Source organism: Nycticebus coucang, chromosome 6 (genome assembly GCF_027406575.1).
Source record: "Nycticebus coucang isolate mNycCou1 chromosome 6, mNycCou1.pri, whole genome shotgun sequence".
Taxonomy (NCBI): Eukaryota; Metazoa; Chordata; class Mammalia; order Primates; family Lorisidae; genus Nycticebus; species Nycticebus coucang.
The window spans coordinates 2,612,897-2,635,329 of NC_069785.1; the positions used below are offsets into that span (position 1 = coordinate 2,612,897).

Genomic DNA, 22,433 nt, shown 5'->3' on the forward strand with positions numbered 1-22,433 from the left:
ATTCTCCCCAGTTACGTAGGATGTTAAGAGGGGGAAACAGGACAAAGGGTATAAGGGAATTCACTTTTCAACTTTTCTGTCAACCTACAATTATTCAAAAATTTAAAAGTGTTCTTAAAAAAGGAGTCAACTGAATTAGAAGAAAATGGTGAATAAAAAATAACTGAGACTAGGATAAACATCCAAACAGAGCAGTGAAGATCACAGGCAGAGCCATAGCATCTGGCTTTTTTTCCTAGCACTCAGGGAGACCAAGGCAGGAGGTTCCCTTGAGCTCAGGAGTCTGGGGCCATGGTGAGCTGTGATGATGCCATTGCACTCCAGCCTGGGTGACAGAGCGAGACTCTGTGTCAAAGATAAGCTGGCAAGGAAGGGCCAACTGGAGGCATGAGAGAGGCAGCAGAAGAGCAGGGACCAAGGGAGGAAGAGTTTCAAAGAGAAAGGCAAGGCCAAGAGAGCTGAAAGCTGCAGTCAGTCCACAGCCAGGGTCACAGAGGGGTGGGTGGGGCCAGCGCTGCCCAGCAGCTGTAAGGTGTGGAAACCAGACTGCAGAGGGGCAGGGAAGTTCAGGGGCTCTCACACGCTAGGGTAGACCTCGTTGAATGTCATGGTGCCTCTTTGCATTCATCTTGCCTTACGTTCACACAACATTTTTACATTTTCTGACTACTATTCTAAAAAACACATATAAAAAGAATATGGCAAACAGAACTTCTATGACTTCCCAGGAACCCACAAGTATTAGCCCTGCTCAACACAGTTACAAGAGAGGACAGCTGGAGAGCCACATTCTGCTGACTACAGCGCAGCAGACGTCAGCCACACACTCACTGCAGAGCCACTCACAGATGGGGAAATGTCGTCATCGTATTTTTTCAGCTGATTCATAAATTCCAGATGCTTCTTTTCCTCCTCCAGTTGTGCCACAGACTGCTCACTCTTCTGTAATTTCTGCTGCGTGTTGGCCAGCTCGTCCCGCAGCCACTGATTCTCCTGGCACAGACGGCGGACCTGCGCACGCAGCTTCTGTTTTTCTGACTCAACAGCATTCAGGTGATTTGACAAAGCCATCATGACCTGGGCAGACAGAGACATGAAAAGAGCTGAAGCTCACTGTCTAATGAGCGTACCAATCTGTGTGAGCGTCCTGCAGGGGCAGCTTTAGCTTACACACAGACATTTTCTCCAGAGTAAGAAAGTATAATCTGCCATTTATTTCTCTTTTCTCCTTCAGCCACACACTATGTAACGGGGTGTAATAAGGAATATCACATACTCAAAACATCCAAAAAACCAACCTAGGGCCAGGTGTGGTGGCTCACACCCATAACCCTACCACTCTGGGAAGCCAAGAAGGGTGGATGGCCTGAGCAAGAGCGAGACCCCGTCTCTAAAAATAGCCGGGCACTATGGTGAGCCCCTGTAGTCCCAGCTACTCAGAAGGCTGAGGCAAGAGAATCACTTGAGCCCAAGAGTATGAGGTTGCTGTGAGCTATGACGCCACAGCACTCTACCCAAGGACACAAAGTGAAACTCCGTCTCAAAAATAAAAAAAAAATAATAAAATCAGGTGTGGACAGTCACTTCCTCTATGAGAGCAGAAGCTGGTAAGCAGTGGCTCCTCTTCTGCTCCATTCAGCCCCTGGACTAAAGTTAAGAAAGAAGGCAGGTTTCAGTGTACTTAATTTTACATTAAGTATACTGGCCAAGCCAGAAGTTATCAGGGAGAGAAAAAGCCTAGATGCTTTCATGTCTATGTTGAGCATGTCAGAAACACAGATTTAGTCAAATACGTGAGCAATCTGGCCCTGGGGTACCATACAGACTACTAGTTGCAGCCCAGCATCCTGTCTCCCTTTCCTCCTTAGGCCTCAGGACTGGAACTACTGAAGTGGGAAGATATTTCCCAGCCTACCTCCGGCCTGCCTAGGTGCGTGGCCCTGGAAGGAAAGCTCATAGCGCTGTGCCCAGCTTTCAGGAAGTAGCCCTGAAGGGACAAGGCACGCCCTTCCTGACCCTTCCCCAGCCTAAAACAGTCACGTGGCTGTAGCTGGAGCACCCTCTTAGTCCCTGAGACGGACTGCCAGGGCATGGTGCAGACCAGGGCAGGAGCCAGGCAGCCAGGAGCCACCCCGGACGGCCTACCAAGGTATTTGTCTTACATGTATCTGTGCCGTTAAAGCCACTATTCCTGTTTTTCAATACAGGCAGCCAAATCGAATCCTGCCCAAATGACCTGGGTACCTCTACTTTGCCTCTGCTTTTTAAAGGTCAGATAAACCCAAATCAACAGCCATTTATACGACATACACGGCCCATGTGTGAGTGGGTTTCTGTTATACTATACGCATCTTCCCTCCACTTCAGTGAAGCTGCACCATTTCACACAAAGCCTCCATTTTCCAGCCATCATGTTCATGCTCGCATCCGAGCCCTCTTCACTCATACCTGTGCCTCGCTCAGGCCCAGCTCCAGCATCTCTAGCGACTTCCGGATCATGTTTGATTTCTCCTCCACCAGGTTGCTCTCGTCATCTTTCTTCAGACACTTCAGTGTCTCCAGTAAACTCTGTAGAATAGAGTTGTGCTCATTCTTCAGAGCTTCCAGGCCCTGGATCACCTGCTTTGTCTTAGAAATGATTTCGTCCTGTGTAAGCTTCTCCAACTTATCTTCCTTTATGTACACCATCGTGGACATGTTGTCATGCATTCTAGAAAGGAAAAAGAAAAGGGAATGAGACATCGCATCACAAGGTTCCTTTCTGTTACATCTTGAATAAAGCAAACATTTGTGAAAACTTTAAAATAAGCATTATATAGGAAGATAATATGTGCATTTGTACTTTATGATCTTGAAATACCATATTCTGCACGGTTTCTGTTTTTCCTTTGCAGAACCATTTAACTACTTTTCTGGTTTATTTCTGAATTCCTTTATTATGGACAACAGCAAGTGAAATTAACACCAAAGATTACAAGCAGCAAAACATCCAAATAGCATTTCTGAAACACATAGCCTCAGTGAACAAAATCTTCTCTGAATGTTTGCAAACTTTTTTTCTCTCAATTAAATGCAGAAGGAACTCTAAGCCCCTGGTAACACACCAGACATAACCTTGAGAAGTTGTCACACAGGTGGCAGAAGAAAGAAAAATCAGCCACAGAACATGCAACAGTAACAGGGGCAGGAAAAAGCAAACCTGGAGGACAGTGGGGCCAGGGGTGGGGCCAGGGGTGGGGCAGGGTGGTTCTGTGCGGGCTCTCAGATGAGAGGCAGAACAGGGCCCAGGAAGACAGGACGCTGTGTCTTGGACAGCCTTTGAAACACCACCGAGAGGAGAGAAGAAGGGGAAGAGCCACATGGGTGGACCAGCTGTCAGTCAGAGAACTGCTGCCTGTGTGTGCTGCTCCCTCCACGCCTCTCTAGCTCTGCGCCTGTCTTAAATCCCAGTGGTAAGTTTAAACAAGAAAGTCACAAGTGATCAAGAAGTCTCCAGCAGAGTGCGGGATGGAGGCCACATTACCTGTCACTACTCCCTAACAGCACTGTCACTGTCTGAAACCTCATGGTCTCAGAGTCTCCTGAACGTAAGCTCTGCTAGAAAGGCGAGGACATCACCTTGTGGAACTTCACTGAGTCCAAACCCCCAGGACAGCTCTTGGCCAGGCAGCCCACCTAGAAACTGCCAGGCTGGAAAGAAAGACCAAAGCGTCAGCTAACTGCACGCTAGAAAAATGATTTATTTAGGCTCGGCGCCTGCAGCTCAGTGGCTAGGATGCCAGCCACGTAAACCGGAAGTGGCAGGTTTGAACCCAGCCCAGGTCTGCCAAACAACAAAGACAACAACAACAACAAAAAAGCCAGGCGTTGTGGTGGGCACCTATAGTCCCAGCTACTTGGGAGGCTGAGGCAAGAGAATCACTTAAGCCCAAGAGTTTGAGGTTGCTGTGAACTGTGATGCTACAGCACTACCCAGGGCGACATAGTGAGAGACTCTGTCTAAAAAAAAAAAAAAGACTTTTCATGCATAAACATGAAGACTAAAATTTTTTTGAAATTTGGAAGTCCACAGGACAACTTTTTTTGTGTGTGTGTGTGTGTGTGTGTGGTCCTGGGTAGAGTGCCATGGCGTCCCAGCACACAGCAATCTCAAACTCTTGGGCTAAAGTGATTCTCTTGCATCAGCCTCCCAAGCAGCTGGGACCACAGGGGCCCACTACAATGCCTGGCTATTTTGAGAGAGGAGGTCTCGCTCTGGCTTAGGCTGTTCTCAAACTCCTGAGCAATCCACCCGCCTCAGGCTCCCAGAGTGCTAGGATTATAGGTGTGAGCCACCGCACCTGGCCATCCACAGGAACTTTTTCAAAACTCCATACTACTAACAGAGAGCCCAGAAAACAAAGGAACAAAGGCCACCCCTCTGCCTGACCACGTGTTATTCAGTGTCCCAATCACTGTGTGCATATTAAACGCACAGCTCTGCAACTCCACGGTAGCACGTCCTCGCGAAGGCCAGGACGCACTGCTGAGCCACACTTGTGCCAGAGGCCTCCTCTGTCCTGCTCAGCAACATGCTCCCAGTCTGGGACACAATATGCATCTGCTAAATGAGTGGATGAGACATTTTAGAAACAGTTTTTAGCAAACAAGATTAAAGTGCTGATCTCAGAATTTCTGGGGCTCCAGGAATGAAGGGGCATGGTCCCCAGGATTGGTGTCACTAGAGCAGGAAGAAGATAAAACGTAAGGCCTCCTTTCCCACCCCTGGCAGCAAAGCATTTACTTATTATGTCTAAATGATGCAACAGGTATTCTTTTTTTTTTCTTGTAGAGACAGAGTCTCACTTTATGGCCCTCGGTAGAGTGCCGTGGCCTCACACAGCTCACAGCAACCTCCAACTCCTGGGCTTAAGCGATTCTCTTGCCTCAGCCTCCCGAGTAGCTGGGACTACGGCGCCCGCCACAATGCCCGGCTATTTTTTTTTTTTTTTTTGGTTGCAGTTTGGCCGGGGCCGGGTTTGAACCCGCCACCCCCGGCATATGGGGCCGGCGCCTTGTAACAACTGAGCCACAGGCGCCGCCCGCAACAGGTATTCTTTTACCTTCCCCAAACTAGCAGATGCAAGCATTTTACTAAAACTTACTCTAAGCTAAGTGGAGATAAGAGCCTCCCCCCAGCGACATGCAGGCTAGCAGAGGTCATGCTACACAAACAAGCACACCAGCGATGAAGACTGCAGACAGGGGACGCCGGGTCAGAGCACCAGGAAGGGCGCAGCGACATCCCAGGCTAGCCAGTCTTACAGACTAGCTCTCGGCAGGCTCCAGGCACTGCCAGCAGAAGGGCAACAGAGCAGAGACGCAACAGTGCCGTCAAGCCGCTGCCTGCTGTTTGGGGTGGACGTGGTACCAAGCTAGAGGAGCAGACAGGCATGACAGCACGAGACACCTGCCCTGCCTGCCATCATGTAATCACGAGCCTCTCCTGGGAGGGGACAGACGGGGCTATGTGTATGCTGCCTGATGTCTTTCCACTTGTGGGCTAAACCAGGGTGGCCGAAGGTGGGGGGGATTACCACACGGTGCTAAGGCATGCAGCTATTTATAATCTGGAATTTACTAACATAAATTCCAGATTATATAATTAATTTTTTTTAAACAGGACTCACTCTGTTGCCCAGGCTCCTGGGCTCAAGCAATCCTTCTACCTCAGCCTCCCGAGTACCTAGGTCCACACTTCACTTCCACGTCTAGAAACACAGATGCTCACCACTGCATGACAACTGCCTCCAGTATCCAGCACAGTAACATGCTGCGCAGTCTGGGCTGAGGCCACACAACCGGCCCCAGTGTGCAGTGGGCTGGTCCCTGGGTTTGGCTCAGCAAACCCCATGGTGTGCGCACGATGATCAAACCAGCTAGCAACACATGTCTCAGAACATTCCCACCATTAAGGATGACAGACACATGACAGTATCAGGTTGATACTCTGAACTCAGATGTGTGGCCGCTCTGTCCCCTGCAAGCACAGGACCGAGCAAGGCAGCACGAGGGAACCTGGAAGACCCTCAACCCTCAATTACCACTTGGTTTGCAGAAAAATGGCAACCAAGTCTTTGTCTCCAGAAAGGAGATGGGTGGATTCTCCTCTGAGAAATCTGAGCAGTCCCAAATAGTAACATCCATCCATCAACTCAGCAAATGTTTACTGAGCTGCTACCACAGGCCAGACACTGCTTCAGGCACTGGGGTAGGAATTTACCAAAAAACATTTAAGAAAAGGGCCAGGTTCAGTGGCTTACACCTGGAATTCCAGCACTCTGGGAGGCTGATGGGGGTGGATCACCTGAGCTCACAAGTTTGAGACCAGCCTGTGCCAGAGCAAGACCCTGTCTGTAAAACTAGCTGAGTGTTTTGATGGGCACCTGTAGCCCCAGCTACTTGGGAAGCAGAGGCAAGAGAATCACTTGAGCCGAAGAGTTTAAGGTTGCTGAGCTGTGATGCCAAGGCGCTCCCCCGAGGGCAACAGACTCTGTCTCAAAAAAAAAAAAAAGTGTGTATGTGTGTGTGTGTGTATATAATAATGTTTTTAAAAAATAATTTAGGGTGGCACCTGTGGCTCAGTGAGTAGGGCACCAGCCCCATATACTGAGGGTGGTGGGTTCAAACCCAGCCCCGGCCAAACTGCAACAAAAAAATAGCCGGTGTTGTAGCGGGCGCCTGTAGTCCCAGCTGCTCGGGAGGCTGAGGCAAGAGAATCGTGTAGGCCCAAGAGCTGGAGGTTGCTGTGAGCCATGTGACGCCACAGCACTCTACCAAGGGCTGTAAAGTGAGACTCTGTCTCTACAAAAAAAAAAAATAATAATAATAATTTAAGGGCTTGGCACCCGTAGCACAGTGGTTATGGCACCAGCCATATGCACCAAGACTGGCAGGTTCGAACCCGGCCCAGGCCAGCTAAAACAACAATGACAACTGCAACAAAAAAATAGCTGGGTGTTGTGGCAGGTGCCTGTAGTCCCAGCTGAGGGACTGGGAGCCTGAGGGAAGAGAACTACTTAAGCCCAAGAGTTTGAAGTTGCTATGAGCTGTGACACCACGGCACTCTACCGAGGGCAACATAATGAGACTCTGTCTTAAAAAATAATAATAATAGGGGGGCGGTGCCTGTGGCTCAGTGAGTAGGGCGCCGGCCCCATATGCTGAGGGTGGCGGGTTCAAACCCAGCCCTGGCCAAACTGCAACAAAAAAATAGCCGGGCGTTGTGGCGGGCGCCTGTAGTCCCAGCTGCTCCGGAGGCTGAGGCAAGAGAATTGCGTAAGCCCAAGAGTTAGAGGTTGCTGTGGGCCGTGTGACGCCACAGCACTCTACCTGAGGGCAGTACAGTGAGACTCTGTCTCTAAAAAAAAAATAATAATAAATAATAATAACAATAATAGGGCAGCGCCTGTGGCTCAAGGAGTAGGGCGCCGGTCCCATATGCCGGAGGTGGCGGGTTCAAACCCAGCCCTGGCCAAAAACCACAAAAAAAAAAAAATAATAATAATTAATTAAAAATAAAAATAGGTGTCCCCTATAACCACAGCTGCCACCGCTGTTCCCACCAGCAGGGGGGAACAATTGCCCCTGGACATACTGCTCCTGAAAGGCAGCCTGGAGACTGAAGGTGAGCTGGAAGAGGCTGGCAGGCTGGCTGCCACCCTGAGAGAGGCTGTGGGTCTGACGGAGATGCTCCAAGAGAGGCTCCGTAGGCAGCTCCACTTTCCATCTCTCCCTCTTTGTGGCTCAGAAAACGTATGGGTTTTGCAGGGCGGCCTCATGGCCTGGGACCATGTCCTCTAGGTAGGGCCTTGCCCTTCCCGTTGTTTTTGGGCCTCAGAAGCTGCAAATGGAGCAGCAGCAGCAGCACAGGCACTTCCAGGGCCTGACAGGGGCTGTCCCTTCACTTCCTGGGAAGATCTGGATTGTCTGAGCTGCCTTGATGGGGGGAATTTAAAATTCCACTTTCTAAACTGCTGATTCTTTGCATTTTTTTTTTTTTTTTTGTAGAGACAGAGTCTCACCTTATCGCCCTCGGTAGAGTGCCGTGGTGTCACACAGCTCACAGCAACCTCCAAATCCTTGGGCTTAGGTGATTCTCTTGACTCAGCCTCCCAAGTAGCTGGGACTACAGGCGCCGGCCACAACGCCCGGCTATTTTTTGGTTGCAGTTTGGCTGGGGCTGGGTTTGAACGCACTACCCTTGGCATATAGGGCCGGCGCCCTACTCACTGAGCCACAGGCGCCGCCCTATTTTTAATTTTTTTTAAAGTCAATTTATCCAGGTTAATATGAAGGTACAAACAAGCAAGCCAAAATACTTGATTTTGTTATGTAGAGTCCCTCTTGTTATGTCCTGCACACAAAAGGTAGACACCCACACTCCATGCCCATTCAGTGAGAGTACCCCATCTCCCTTCTCGTCCTAATTATTCCTCCCCCCCACTTGAATTGAAATGAGTGTTTCTCCTATGTGGACATGCATTAGATCACCTGCTGGCTTCATATTAGTACTAAGTACATTGGATAATTGCTTTTCCATTCTTTTTTTTTTTTTTGAGACAATCTCACTTTGTCACCCCCAGTAGAGTGCATGGCACCATAGCTCACAGCAACCTCAGACTCCTGGGCTCAAGCAATTCTCTTGTCTCAGCCGCCCAAGTTCAAGACAGTGTCTTATTTTAAGGTGTGCTCCCAAAGATGCACTAGGTGTTATTTTCAGGGGACGTCTTAGCTTTCCTGTAAGTAGGTCTTATTTTCAGAGAATATCTTATTTTCGGGGAAACAGGGTAGCTGAGACTACAGGACCAGCCACAATGCCCAGATATTTTTAGTCGGGGTCTCACTCTAGCTCAGGCTGGTCTCGATCTCCCACAGTGCTGACGGCTTTTCCATTCTTGTGATAATTTACTAAGTAGAATGTGTTTCAACTCCATCTTATAAAAGATGTGAAGTCACCATCTTTTTATGGCTGATTAGTATTCCATGGTGTGGTATGTTAATCCATTCCTAAATTGATGGGTGTTTAGGTTGTTTCCATGTCTTGACAATTGTAAATTGAGCTGCAATTAACAATCTAGTGCAAATGTCCTTATGATGAAAAGATTTATTTTCTTCCGGGTAGATGCCTACTCGTGGGATTTCGGGGTCAAATGGGAGATCTAATTTGAGATCTTTGAGGATTCTCCAGACTTATTTCCAAAGAGGCTGTCTTACTGAATTTTTTTTTTAAAGACTGGTTATGTCTGTGAGGGACATGCACCCCATATCAAACAGGCAGAACATGTCACAACTGGCGTGTGGAGTGGCCACGGTGAGTCCCTGTGTAACATGTGGAGAAGAGGAAGGCCAGCTGCAGCGCCACCCGCAGGGCGGGGTCTGTGCAGGACAGAATGGGAGCACATTTCTTCTGCATATTTTGGCTATTAACACCAGTTTGAGTTAAAAAAAAAAAAGTGCTCAAATTTTTGTATTTAAACAATAAAAATTATTCAAATGGAAAAAAAGAAAATGAAAATAAAAATATTGAGGTAACAAAAGGATATTCTCTATACTCCTAGAGAGGGGGGAAAAAACATCACATAGGAAGAAGTGAGAAAGACTTCAGGCCAGGTGCAGGGCCTCACACCTGCAATCCCAGCACTTTGGGAGGCCAGCCATGGTGGCAGCATGGCTTGAGGCCACAAGTTCAAAACCAGCCTGAAGAACACAGTGAGACACCATCTTATTTAAAAGAAGAGGAGGAAGAATGGTTTCAAGCTTCCCAAAAGCAATGTCCAAAGCAAAAAGCAATTAACCATTGCCTTCAAAATTCTGAGGGAAAACTGTTCCCAACCTACAATTCCATATCCAGCCAAACTTTCAATCAACTGTGAAAGTAGCTATGTAGGCAGGGCAAGGTGGCTCACACCTGTAATCCCAGCACTCTGGGAGGCCGAGGAGGGTGGATTGCCTGAGCTCAGAGTTCAAGACCAGCCTGAGCAAGAGTGAGAACCCACCCCCAGCCCCCAACCCCAAAAAAACTAGCCAGGCATTGTGGTGGTGCCTGTAGTCCCAGCTACTCAGGAGGAAGAGGCAAAAGAATCACTTGAGCCCAAAAGAGTTTGAGGTTGCTGTTAGCTGTGATGCTACAGCACTCTACCAGGGGGAACAAAGTGAAATTCTGTCTCAAAATAAAATATTACTTAGCTTGTTGCTCAAATTGTTCCAATTTGGGAGAGGGAGTACTCTCTCAGTTGGCTCCAGTGACCCTTTGTTTTTTGGATATGTCCTTACTTTCTGGCACCACAAGAAGGTCCAGGCTCAACTTGTATTTTCCCTGTCCCAGCCCTACAACTGGCCATTTCTCCATCAAGCCCTGGTTTGCTCAGCAGTAGAATATAACTGAATCCAAATGTGGGGGCTGGGAAGGGTGCTGCCCGGCTACAGGAGGGTCACTTGAACCCAGGAGCTGTGTGTGTGTGCTATGACAGCACCTGTGAGCATCTGCTGTACTCCAGTCTAGGTGGCCAGTGAGACCTTATCACTAATTAAAAAAAAAAAAAAAAAAAGATTCCAAAACTGGGCCCAGTGGTCTTCCTCCTAAAAACCCATAACCGTAGCCTAACCATGGGAAAAATACCAGACAAATCTAAATGAAGTGCATTCTACAAAATAGCTGACAAGCACTTACCACTCAAAGCCATTTCAGTGGACTTTTGTGTGCCTCCCCCAGCCCTGCTGAGTTCCATGGGCCGCAGTAATGTGGATGTTAACAGACAGGTGCAAGGAATGCAGGAAGTCTGCACCTTCTCTACAACTTTTCTGTAAATCTATAATTATTCTAAAAGAAAAAGTTTATTTATTTATTTATTTTTTTTTTATGAGACAGAGTCTCACTATGTCCCCCTCGGCAGAGTGCTGTAGCATAGCAGCTCACAGCAACCTCAAAATCTTGGGCTTAAGCAATTCTCCTGCCTCAGCCTCCCAAGCAGCTGGGACTACAGGTGCCTGCCACAGCGCCCAGCTATTTTTTGGTTGCAGTTGTCACTGCTGTTTAGCTGGCCCAGGGCTGGGTTTGAATCCACCTGCCTTGGTGGATATGGCTGGCACCCTACTCACTGAGCTATAGGGGCCAAGCCAAAAAGTTTATTTTTTAAATCTATACAAAGATCATTAACTTGATATAAACAAAACCAAAAATGTACACATGCAATATTTATTAATATATTAAGAATTTATTCACATCTGCCCAGCAGTTTAGTTTTTGGAGAATTTTCATATGTGTGATGTTTTCTTGAAACAACAAAATCCGTAGGTCGTTTAATCAAGTACCATCAACTGGAACAGAACCCAAGCTCTCTGCGCCTTGGTCAAGCACTCCTCCCCTCAAGGAGCACACGTGTGTGCACACCCACAGACGCTCGCACACATACATGTGCGCACACACACACACACACCCCGTGTGCCATCACAAACGCACACACACCACTGTGCTCCTACATACAGACCCCACACGTATCTGCCCTCCTCTGGAGTACGAGCCGTGGGCCTGCCATCTTGTTCACTCTCAGGGGCCCTTGGACTTCCACACATGAGCTACATGCAAGATCCTCAGGTACCCAGACAGCAGCCCTGGAACAAGGTCAGTTCCATGCCTGTCCCCTGCCAGTTCCACTGCAGCAATGGTCTACCATCTTCTAATTCTGAGCCAGAACCTGTACTTAAAGACAGCTAGAACCTGGATTCTCATCTCTATGAGACAAAAAAAAGCACAATCGAGACACTGGTGATGGCTGCTTCCTCCCCCAACCCAATGCAAAGAGAATAAAATGCGAAATAAATAACTGTGACCTCAAAAATAATAATGATGGAAAGAAAGCAAAGGCCATGGCTCGGTGCCTGCAGCTCAAAAGGCTAAGGCACCAGCTACATACCCCTGAGCTGGCAGGTTCGAATCCAGCCCGGGCCTGCCAAACAACAATGACAGCTGCAACCAAAAAATAGCCACAACCAAAAAATAGCCGGGCGTTGGGGTGGGCGCCTGTAATCCCAGCTATTTGGGAGGCGGAGGCAGGAGAATCATTTAAGCCCAGGAGTTGGAGGTTGCTGTGAGCTGTGATGCCACAGCACTCTACCCAGAGCAACAGCTCGAGGCTCTGTCTCAAAAATAAAAAGCGAAGGCCAGAGAAGAAAAAGTGCGTTATCTTTGGTCACTTTGCTTTTCCCTGGTCTTAGCATATGAAACTCAGCCAAGAGGGCTCATAGTGGAAAAGTTTAAAAACTAAGCACTCAAAGGGAATGTGCAGAGTTAGATGGTAGTTGGTAGCTGCACAACATAACAATACTTTTTAAAAAATCACAGAATTAAGGCCAGGCACGGTGGCTCGCGCCTATAATCCTAGCACTCTGGGAGGCCGAGGCAGGTGGACTGCCTGAGCTCACTGGTTCAAGACCAGCCTGAGCAAGAGCAAGATCCCGTCTCTAAAAATAGTCAGGTGTTGGGCAGTGCCTGTGGCTCAAGGAGTAGGGTGCCGGTCCCATATGCCGGAGGTGGCGGGTTCAAACCCAGCCTTGGCCAAAAACCAAAAAAAAAAAAAAAAAAAAAATAGGTGTTGTGTCAGGCACCTGTACTCCCAGCTACTCAGGAGACCGAGACAAGAGGATCCATCACTTGAGCCCAAGTTTGAGGTTGCTGTGAGCTATGATGCCACAGCACTCTATGGGGGGTGGGGAAGGACAAAGTGAGGCTCTATCTCCAAAAGAAAAAAAAAAAAAAAATCACAGAATTAGGCCAGGCACAGTGGCTCACACCCATAATCCCAGCACTCTGGGAGGCCAACATAGGAGGATCCCTTGAGCTCAGGAGTTCAAAACCAGCCTGAGCAACAGCAAGACCCCCGTCTCTACTAAAGACAGAAAAACTAGCTAGGCGTTGCAGTAGGTACCTATAGTCTGGGCTACTCAAGAGGCTAAGGCAGGAGGATGGCTTGAGCCCAGAAATCTAAGGTTGCTGTGGGTTAGGCTGACACCATAGCTCTCAACAGAGTGGGAGAGCTGGACAACAGAGTGGGACTCTGCCTCAAAGAGAAAAAAAAAAAACCACTGAATTATATATTCTTTAAAATACTGAGTTTTATGTTATGTGACATACATCTCAGTTTTTTTTAAATGATGTAGAAAAAGCAACAGATCAGGTGCACAGAGTAAAGAAACTGAGTTATTCTGACAATTCATGTTGAATAAACTTCGTCAACACAGCAAAGGGTAGTATAGTAATCTAAGGAAAAATAAGATGGACGATAGAGGGAAGAACATGAGGTCTTCCCCTTGTTAAGAATGGCAGGGGTGGCGGTGGCGTCAGTAGCTCAGTCAGCAGGGCACCAGCCACATATATCAAGGGTGACGGGTTCGAGCCCAGCCTGGACTTGCTAAACAACGACAACTGCAACCAAAAAACAGCCAGGCATTGTGGTGGGCACCTGTAGTCCCAGCTACTTGGGAGGCTGAGGCAAGGAGTTTGAGGTTGCTGTGAGCTGACACCAGGGCTCTCTACCCAGGGTGACAGCTTGAGACTCCGTCTTAAATAAATAAATAAACATAGCCAGGTGTCATGGCGGCATCTGTAGTCCCAGCTACTTGGGAGGCTGAGGCAAAAGAACAGCTTGGGCCGCAGAGTTTGAGGTTGCTGTGAGCTATGATGCCGTGGCATTCTTAGGAGAGCGACAAAAGTGAGACACTGTCTCAATACACACACAAAAAAAAGTGGCTCGGCATCTGTAGCTCAGCGGCTAGGGCACCAGCCACATACTCCTGAGCTGGCAGGTTTAAATACAGCCCGGGCCTGCCAAACAACAACGACAACTGCAATAAAAAAATAGCCGGGCATTGTGGCAGGTGCCTGTAGTCCCACCTACTTGGGAGGCTGAGGCAAGAGAATCACTTAAGCCCAAGTTAGGACTACTGTGAGCTGTGATGCCAAGGGCGACATAGTGAGACTCTGTCTTAAAACAATAAAAAAGGCTCAGTGCCCATAGCACAGTGGTTATGGTGCCAGCCATATACACGGAAGTTGGCAGGTTCGAACCCAGCCCAGGCCAGATTAAAAAACAACAACCGTAACAAAAAATAGCCAGGTGTTGTGGCAGGTGCCTGTAGTCCCAGCTACTTGGGAGGCTGAGGTAAGAGAATAGTTTAAGCCCAAGAGTTTGAGGTTGCTGTGAACTGTGATGCCCCAGCACTCTACTGAGGGCGACATAGTGGGACTATCTCAAAAAAAAAAAAAAAAAAAGTGACTGTATCATGTGTTTAAAATCTTAGAATTTGGGTGGCGCCTGTGGCTCAAGGAGTAGAGCGCTGGTCCCATATGCCGGAGGTGGCGGGTTCAAACCTAGCCCCAGCCAAAAACCACAAAAAAAATAATAATAATAAAATAAATAAAATCTTAGCATTTTACTGAATGTAAATTATATCTCAATTTAAAAACATTTCTTATTTAATGCTACATATATTCAGAAATTATAAGTCTGATGTTAACTGAAAGAGTGTTAGAAATGGTCGTCTTCTGAGAATTTTGATATCCTGGCAGGCAAATTAAGGATTCCCCTTCCCCTGACATTACTGGTATATATATGTACACCTTCTCCCAGCTATTCTATCTAGCAGTCAGGTAGGCAGGTGTGATTTTGCAGATGTACGTAAGGTCCCAAATAAACTGACCTTAAAATAGGGAGATTATCCCGTGGGCCTGACCTAATCTCACACCCTTTCAATCTAGATCTAGCATCCTGACACAGGAGCTCAGGATGAGGAAGATTTCCACAGGAGCTTTGAAAACTGGAGGCGGCCACAGGCCAGGAATCCGGGCAACTCCAAAACCTAAGAGTAGCCCCCTGCCAACAGCCAGCAAGGAAAGGACCCCTGTCCTACCACAAAAAGAACCAAATTCAGTCACAACCACAAGAGCGTGAAAGAGCACTCCAAGCTCCACAAGAGAACTGGTGGCTGATACAGGACTATATATAGCCAGGCAAGACCTGAGCAGAGAACCCAGCTCAACCTGCAGGACTCCTCCCCACAGAAACTGTAAGATAGGCCACCATGGGAAGATTACCTGAACACAGGAGTTGGAGACCAGCCTGAGCAGGAGTGAGACCCCCGTCTCCACTAAAAATAAAAAAACACAGCCAGGCTTTGCGGCCAGCACCTATAGTCCCAGCCACTTAGGAGGCTGAGGCAGGATGGCTCGAGTCCAGCAGTGTGAGGTTGCTGTGACCCAGGATGATGCCATGGTACTCTACCCAGGGTAATAGACTGAAACACTGCCTCCAAAAAATAAAAAAGAAGAAGAAAACTAATACAAATATTATACTAAAATAGTTTTCACACCTCATGATTTTTTAGTTAAAAAGAACAGAAATTGGCCAGGCACAGTGGCTCAGTACTCTGGAAGGTGGAGGCAGGTGGCTCATTTGATTGAACTCAGGAGTTCCATACCAGCCTGAGCAAGAGTGAGACCCATAGGGCGGCACCTGTGGCTCAATGGGTAGGGCACTGGTCCCATATACTGAGGATGGTAGGTTTGAACCCAGCTCTGGCCAAATTGCAACAAAAATAGCCAGATGTTGTGGCCGGCACCTATAGTCCCAACACTCAGGAGGCTGACGCAAGAAAATCACCTAAGCCCAGGAATTGGAGGTTGCCGCGAGCTGTGACACCACAGCACTCTACCGAGGGCAAGAAAGTAAGACTCTGTCTCTAAAAAAAAAAGAGTGAGACCCATAGGGGGGAAAAAAAAATAAACTAGCCAGGCATTGTGGCAGGCACCTGTAGTCCCAGTTACTCAGGAAGTTGAGGCAAGATCTCTTGAGCCCAAGAGTTTGAGGTTGCTGTGACCCCATAGCATGCTACCCAGGTGATAGAGTAAGACTGTCTCAAAAAAAAAAAAAAAAAAAAAAAAAAATGAATGGCCTGGTGCCTGTAGCACAGTGGTTACAGCACGGGCCAACATGCACCAAGGGTGGCAGGTTCGAAACCGGCCCAGGCCAGCTAAATAACAATGACAACTGCAACAAAAAAATAGCCAGACATTGTGGTGGGCACCTGCAGTTCCAGCTACCTGGGAGGCTGAGGCAAGAGAATCGCTTGAAACCAAGAGTTTGGGTGAGCTAAGATGCCACAGCACTATACTGGGGGCAACCAAGTAAGACTGTCTCAAAAAAATTAATTAATTAATTAATTAAGATAACTGGGGTATTTTATCTACGCTACATATACATATACTCACTCAGCTTAAAATGTCTACTCTATTGATACTCACTTATCTGCTTTATTTTTTAAGTTGATAATATGACAAACATATTCAAAAAGCATAGAGCCTCATTGTTTTCAGCTGCCTCAAAAAAATTAATTAAAACTAAAAATAATTCATTTTTAATCCATGAGTATATTAACTAGAAGGCTACAAGGTAGAAAGACAAGGATGCCTTGGGAGAAACAACACAGGTTAGTGGGGAATTAGCCCTGCCCTAGGAGGTAACATTCTCAAGAAAAATGCGAAGTCAGGAGTAACTTTCTAGCAGCCAAATTCAATGGAGATGTTCAGTCCAATTCCGCCCTGGCCTCTTACAGACCTGCTCCTCTCCTCCTGGTTCCCAAGGCACATGCCTCTCAGGGCCACTCCGCAGTCTCTCCCAAGGGGACATCATGGACGACCCCAGGGTTTTCATGCTCTACCGCAGACTCAGATCATTCAACTTTTTTTTTTATTAAATCATAGCTGTGTACACTAATGCAATCATGGGGCACCATGCACTTGTTTTATATACAATTTGAAATATTTTCATCAAACTGGTTGACATAGCCTTCCTGGCATTTCTTAGTTACTGTGTTAAGACATTTATATCCTACATTTAGTAAGTTTCACATGTACCCTTGTAAGAAGCAGTAGGTGTGGTCCCACCAATTACCCATTTCATTCAAATTTTAACTTGTCTAGTTTTTTTACATAAATATTTTAAAGATAGCTTATAGCCCTATACAGAAAGTAACATGACTTTTCTTTCTTTTCCAGTATTGTGAAATATGCTTAAGAATGTATAATTTTTTGGGGGCAGCACCTGTGGCTCAAAGGAGTAGGGCGCTGGCCCCATATACCGGAGGTGGCGGGTTCAAACCCAGCCCTGGCCAAAAATTGCAAAAAAAAAAAAAGAATGTACAATTTTTTTAAATGTATAAATTTAAACTGCAGTTTTTACTTATTATGAAATATTTAAGATACTATGTGCCTCTTCCCAGTGGTATTCCCTTCCTTCTTGGGGGAGGGAAACACCATCCTGTACTGTTTATCTGGCTGTTGTAAGTAAGGCCCTGCCAACCAAGGTGAAGGAGCTGAGCTGCAAGGAGACTACCCCAGGTCCTCCACACACCCAGTGCCACCACAGACCTGCCAGGCTGCACTGCAACAGGGCGCTGCCTTCTTCCATCACTTGGAGAAAGCAGCTCTGCAGAGTGCCTTCCCTCCCACACATATTCCACACAATCTTTATTTTTTTATGTTTGGCATCATTGTATTTTTACAAATACTTAGGAAACAAAACAGTGAGTCAAACTTCCCACCATACAGAGGTGTGTATGGTAGGAAGTTGTCTCTGGAAGAAGTAAATCTGTAACTACGATATGATTAAGAGGACTTAAGGAGGTTGCTCCTATTTCCGAAAGGGTTTTTAACTGAACCATTCCAATGTTTCCAGAACTGATTCTCATCAATGGCTCAGACATGCAGTACGGAAAAAGAAAAAAAAAAAAAAACCTTGGAATTTTACTCATGCAAAGATCCAACTTCCCTTTCACATAGCACTTTAAATGGCATATCTCAAATGTTTTATTCTCATACTTTTTTAAAAACATCATTTTTGCAAACACTCCTTATCAAGCACTTAATATGCAAATTCTGCGTTGAAATAATAAAACAGTAACAGAAAGCAAATTCTAACACAAACACAACCTGCACAAACACCGCAAATCCCAGTTAAAAAACCATCCACTCCGCCACGCAAAAATTTGACTTTTTAACGCTTTATTTTAATTTTTTAAGTTAAGGGTCCACCAAATTTTTACAATGAAAAAGCTATTCAGGACGGGTACTGCTGCAAGTTTAGTTGCAGCAACGCCAGCTTAGGTGAACAGGGTCGCCTGAACATTTCACATCTGCCTACTGAAAGAAGGGGATCGCCCAGGAGGCGAGGTGCAGCCGGCCTCCCGGCGCCCGCGAGGATGACAGGCGCGTCCGCTCAGGGCGGTGCCGCGAGAGAGGGCGGAGGCCGGACCGAAGAGAAGGAATCGGACAAAGCGAGCCCGCCCGGCCACCGGCTCCCCGCCCGGCCACCGGCTCCCCGCCCGCCGCGTTCCCGGGGGCGGCCACATCCCCTGTCGCGCGGCTCCCCGGGTCCGCAGCTGTTCCCGGGAACTGCCGCCCCCGCCCGCAGCAGCGCGGAGCCGAGGAGGAGGGGCCGGGGCGGGGACAGGATGGGGGACACGGATGGGAAGGAAGCTTCAGGCCTCCCGGCCGGGGACAGCGACCTGAACCTAGAGTGGGTACACAGATGAGACGGGAGCCTCGGACCGGGAACAAGGACCTGGACCCCGGGTGGGGACACGGATGAAGCAGCAGCCCAGGGCAGGGGACCCAAGGATCTGGGACAGGGATCTCAATCTGCAGGGAGACGCGGAACGGGACAGGGCCATGAACTGGGGCGGGTACAGGGACAGAGCTGTGTCCTGGGGCGGGACTGCACCGGGCCTGGAACCGGACTGGACCTCCGAGGAAGGAAGGGGCCGGGGCCGGGGCCGGGGACTCACCGTCCTGCTGCTGCGGGCCGCGCTCTCTCGCGCTGTCAGCACCGGGAGGCGCCGCCGTGCGCGTGCGCGGAGCAGAGACCGCGCCGGGCCCGCCGCCTCGGCCGCCTGAGGCGCGGCGCTACAGTCACGAGCGAGTGGCGCTGGCGCGGCTGCCCCGCAGCATGCTCGGCCGCCCGCGCAATGTCCGCTCCGCGCTGCCTCGCAGCCGCAGCCCCTCCGCCCCGGCTCCGCCGCCCGTGCTGCTCTCGCGACCGAAAATGGCGTCTCGGCGCCGCTCCCCACCGCCCCGCCCCGGCCCACAATGCCGCGCGCCTGTGTGACGTCATCGTCCCCTCGCCCCGCCGTGGCCGGGAGCCGGGGAAACTGAGGCCAGGTGGCTGGCTCCCCGCAAACGCCGGGCGAGGTGGGGCCAGATGGGCAGGGGCGACCGTTTGGATATCGAGTGGGCGGTCACGGGCAGAGGGGCGGTGGGCGCAGGGCTCGCGGTCCTCGCGACCGGTGGGCGGGGCGCTGGCCGGGGCGGGGTGCCGGCCCGGGACTGCAGTCCTGGGGTGGCCCGCCCCGGGGTCGCGGCCCCGACTGCAGCAATGACCAAGCGCTTAGGCGGCTGCCCGGCCCATCCTCCTCCCCATCTTTTATGCTTTTCATGCTCACTTAAATCTTTACAGAACCCCGCAAGGAGGGCTGTCATAAGCCCCCCAGGAAGGAAGGACCCTAGCCAGACCAGGCTCAGCCTGTTACCGGGTTGGTCAAGACGTTGGCCCCCAAAGCCCCACACCCTCCCCATCTCATTATTCCCTCTCCTCCAGAATGGGACAGCAAGGGTACTTTCCAGGCGCTCTCTCCCAGACACAAGCTGCACTTCAAGGGGGGAACAAGGAGATGCTCACCTATTGCATGGCACCCCCTTGCACCCACCACCAGCCCTAACCCCTGGCTACAGGGCCTTGACCTCCAGCCAGGGCCTTAAGGGCAGTACTTCCAGGTCAGAGAGGCTGCTGTGTCCTGCTGGAGCCAGCTCTGCAGACCTGACTCAGCAGCCAGCCAGGAGGCTGACTCAGTGCAAGGCCAGCTTTCTTTGCCAGCTACCAGCTTGGGAAACCCTCTAGGTGTGTGCAAACTATTCAAGTACAGGGCTCCCCTAGCCCTCTGGGATGGTGCCCCACCCCGTCTTGTGAACTACTTGCTGTCCTCTTCCATCCTTTGAACCCTGCAGTTGCAGGGAAACAAGTGCTCATCATCACCCACAGGTCCAGTTACTTTGACTTCATTTCTAAGTACAAAGATGGGCCAACAAGGGGGTGCTCCTGCGAATGACAAGGCAGTTAGAATTGGCCCCAGGGAGAGGTAGGGAGTAAGAGCCAGACAAATGCCCTCCACACCACCATAAATGATTTCAGCCAAACTGCTGCTTAGAGTCACTGGCTCCTCACCAACCACCCCTGGGCTGGGCATTCACCAGCTCACTGCCAGGTGCTGTAGCAAGGGCTCAGTTCTTTCTGTGCCTCTAGGCTCAGTAATTGTCTCCTGTGCTCACCCATCATCCCAGCAAGAAATCTGGGATGCCTGGGCCCCTTCCCTTTATAACTTCTTAGGGATGGCCATGAGTCAGCTTCTTCAGTAGTCCTCCAATCCAGCTCACTGCCACCACTTTTTGAGGCTTATTTTATTCCCTCAAGAAACATGTGCAGAGCTCTATGAAGATAAGAATTAAGGAAGGATACATTGGTGAACTGGAAAGATAAGATCCCTGTGCTCTAGTTTACTTACCAGTGAGGAGAGAAGACCATAAATACACAAGGAAATACATGCTCTTGCAGAGACTTAAAGTGAGATGATGTAACAGGCAGAGGCTAGGAGGTCAGGGTGAACACCAGGGATTTGGGGCACAAAGTCACAGGAGTGCTCCATGGCCAAGTCCTCTGGCAAAGTGAGCCTGAAAGAGAAGAGGCCGGTTCCCCTACCACTCCCACCAAACCTGCCATGCATCATTCTTGGGGCAACTCCAAACTCAGCTTGGTCTACCAGGCCTATAGGACCTGGTGCTACTGACCTCCAGGTTCTCCTGTCTCCTGAACACCCTGAGCCATCCCTGAGTTCACCGTGATCTCACATCCCCTTACCTCTGCCTAGAATGGTCTCCCTCCCCCGCCCCCACTCTGGACTCAGGGGACAGCCCCCTCAGTGAATGCCGAATAAGGGGGAGAGATTAAGAGGCAGAGAAGACCAGGAAGGGTGCAAGTGGCCTGAAGCCTGTCCTGGACTGGGCAGCAGTCCTGGTGCCTGTCCTCAGGCCTGGAGGGGGCTGGGAAGTGGGAAGGCTGAGGGCAGGGCAGACTGGCTTCCTCTGAGGCCCGGGCAGAAGTCACCAGGGAGGGGTGGCCTGGCATCTGGACTGGCTCATCAGGGCTGGGTCCTGCCTTCCTCTGCCCACAGGTTACACCCTCTCTGGTCTCAGGCTTCTATTCTGGAAATGGAATTCCTCTGATTTCCAGCTCTTTTTATTAAAGAGCTGGAATTTCCTGACACCACTAGAGTGAGGCTGTGGCTGGTGACCACACTGGAGAGGCCCAGTCAGCCAGTGACCTGAAGCCCCACTTCCCAGGGACGTGCCAGGCATGAGGGACCTGCTGGGAGGAGCTGTGGGCAGGTCGGGGAGACAGGATCTAACCACATAGGGCTGGGCTGGCCATGGGCACCTTTGTACATTCATCACATACTCCCTCAGCCCACATGTGTCCCTGGACATGAGCCAGGGACAGCAGTATTTTGGGTGACCAAGGTATCACAGGATGTCTTGAGAATCCCCACAGCACAGGGCATGGAGATTTGGCCCATTTTATGTGGTTACAGAGGGCCACACGGAAACCATGTACTAGGAGGACACCTATGCCATCCACCCTGCTTCACTGTGGTGCGATGAGCAGTGGGGCCTGGGGGCAGGAACGTGTCACAGAAAACTGAGATTCCACACTGGGAATTTGCTCCCCAAATTTTATTGGAAATATTCACATTTACAGTAAACACCCTCATGCCTTCCTACAAGATTCTACCACTAACATTCTCTTCCACTCTCTTTGCCCCATCCCTCCACCCCCCTGTTCCTAATGCAAAGGACAGCAGACACAGCACACTTACCCATAATGTCTCAGCATTCACAGCATTAACAGAATTTGGTATTTGTCTTAGGAAACATTTATATATGGTGAAATGCATAACTCGTTTTACACCTTACAGGGTATCCCAAAGGTCACCCATAAAGTCACCATATATAGGGAAAATGGGAAATGTTGCTAAATATACCTTTATTTACAAAACATTCATTATAGGGCGGCGCCTGTGGCTCAGTGAGTAGGGCGCCGGCCCCATGTGTCGAGGGTGGTGGGTTCAAACCCAGCCCCGGCCAAACTGCAACAAAAAAATAGCCGGGCGTTATGGCAGGCGCCTGTAGTCCCGGCTACTCGGGAGGCTGAGGCAAGAGAATCGCGTAAGCCCAAGAGTTAGAGGTTGCTGTGAGCCGTGTGAAGCCACGGCACTCTACCGAGGGCTGTACAGTG

At 49.4% G+C, this 22,433-nt stretch overlaps 1 protein-coding gene across 19 annotated transcripts in view; it reads right to left on the reverse strand.

Annotated features, from left to right (window-relative positions):
• Nucleotides 1-19,016, reverse strand: part of KLC1 (kinesin light chain 1) — a 66,303-nt gene extending 47,287 nt beyond the window's left edge. For all 19 annotated transcript variants that reach the window (XR_008380533.1, XR_008380537.1, XR_008380538.1 and 16 more), the window contains exons 1-3: nucleotides 18,877-19,016; nucleotides 2,449-2,710; nucleotides 847-1,077 (exon numbers count right to left, since the gene is read on the reverse strand). Coding sequence is in view for 13 of the 19 variants with exons in the window: in XM_053593041.1 (XP_053449016.1) it covers nucleotides 847-1,077; nucleotides 2,449-2,709 (492 nt within the window). In the remaining 6 variants the exon portion in view is untranslated. The remainder of the gene's footprint in view (nucleotides 1-846; nucleotides 1,078-2,448; nucleotides 2,711-18,876) is intronic.
• Nucleotides 19,017-22,433: the final 3,417 nt, after the last annotated feature.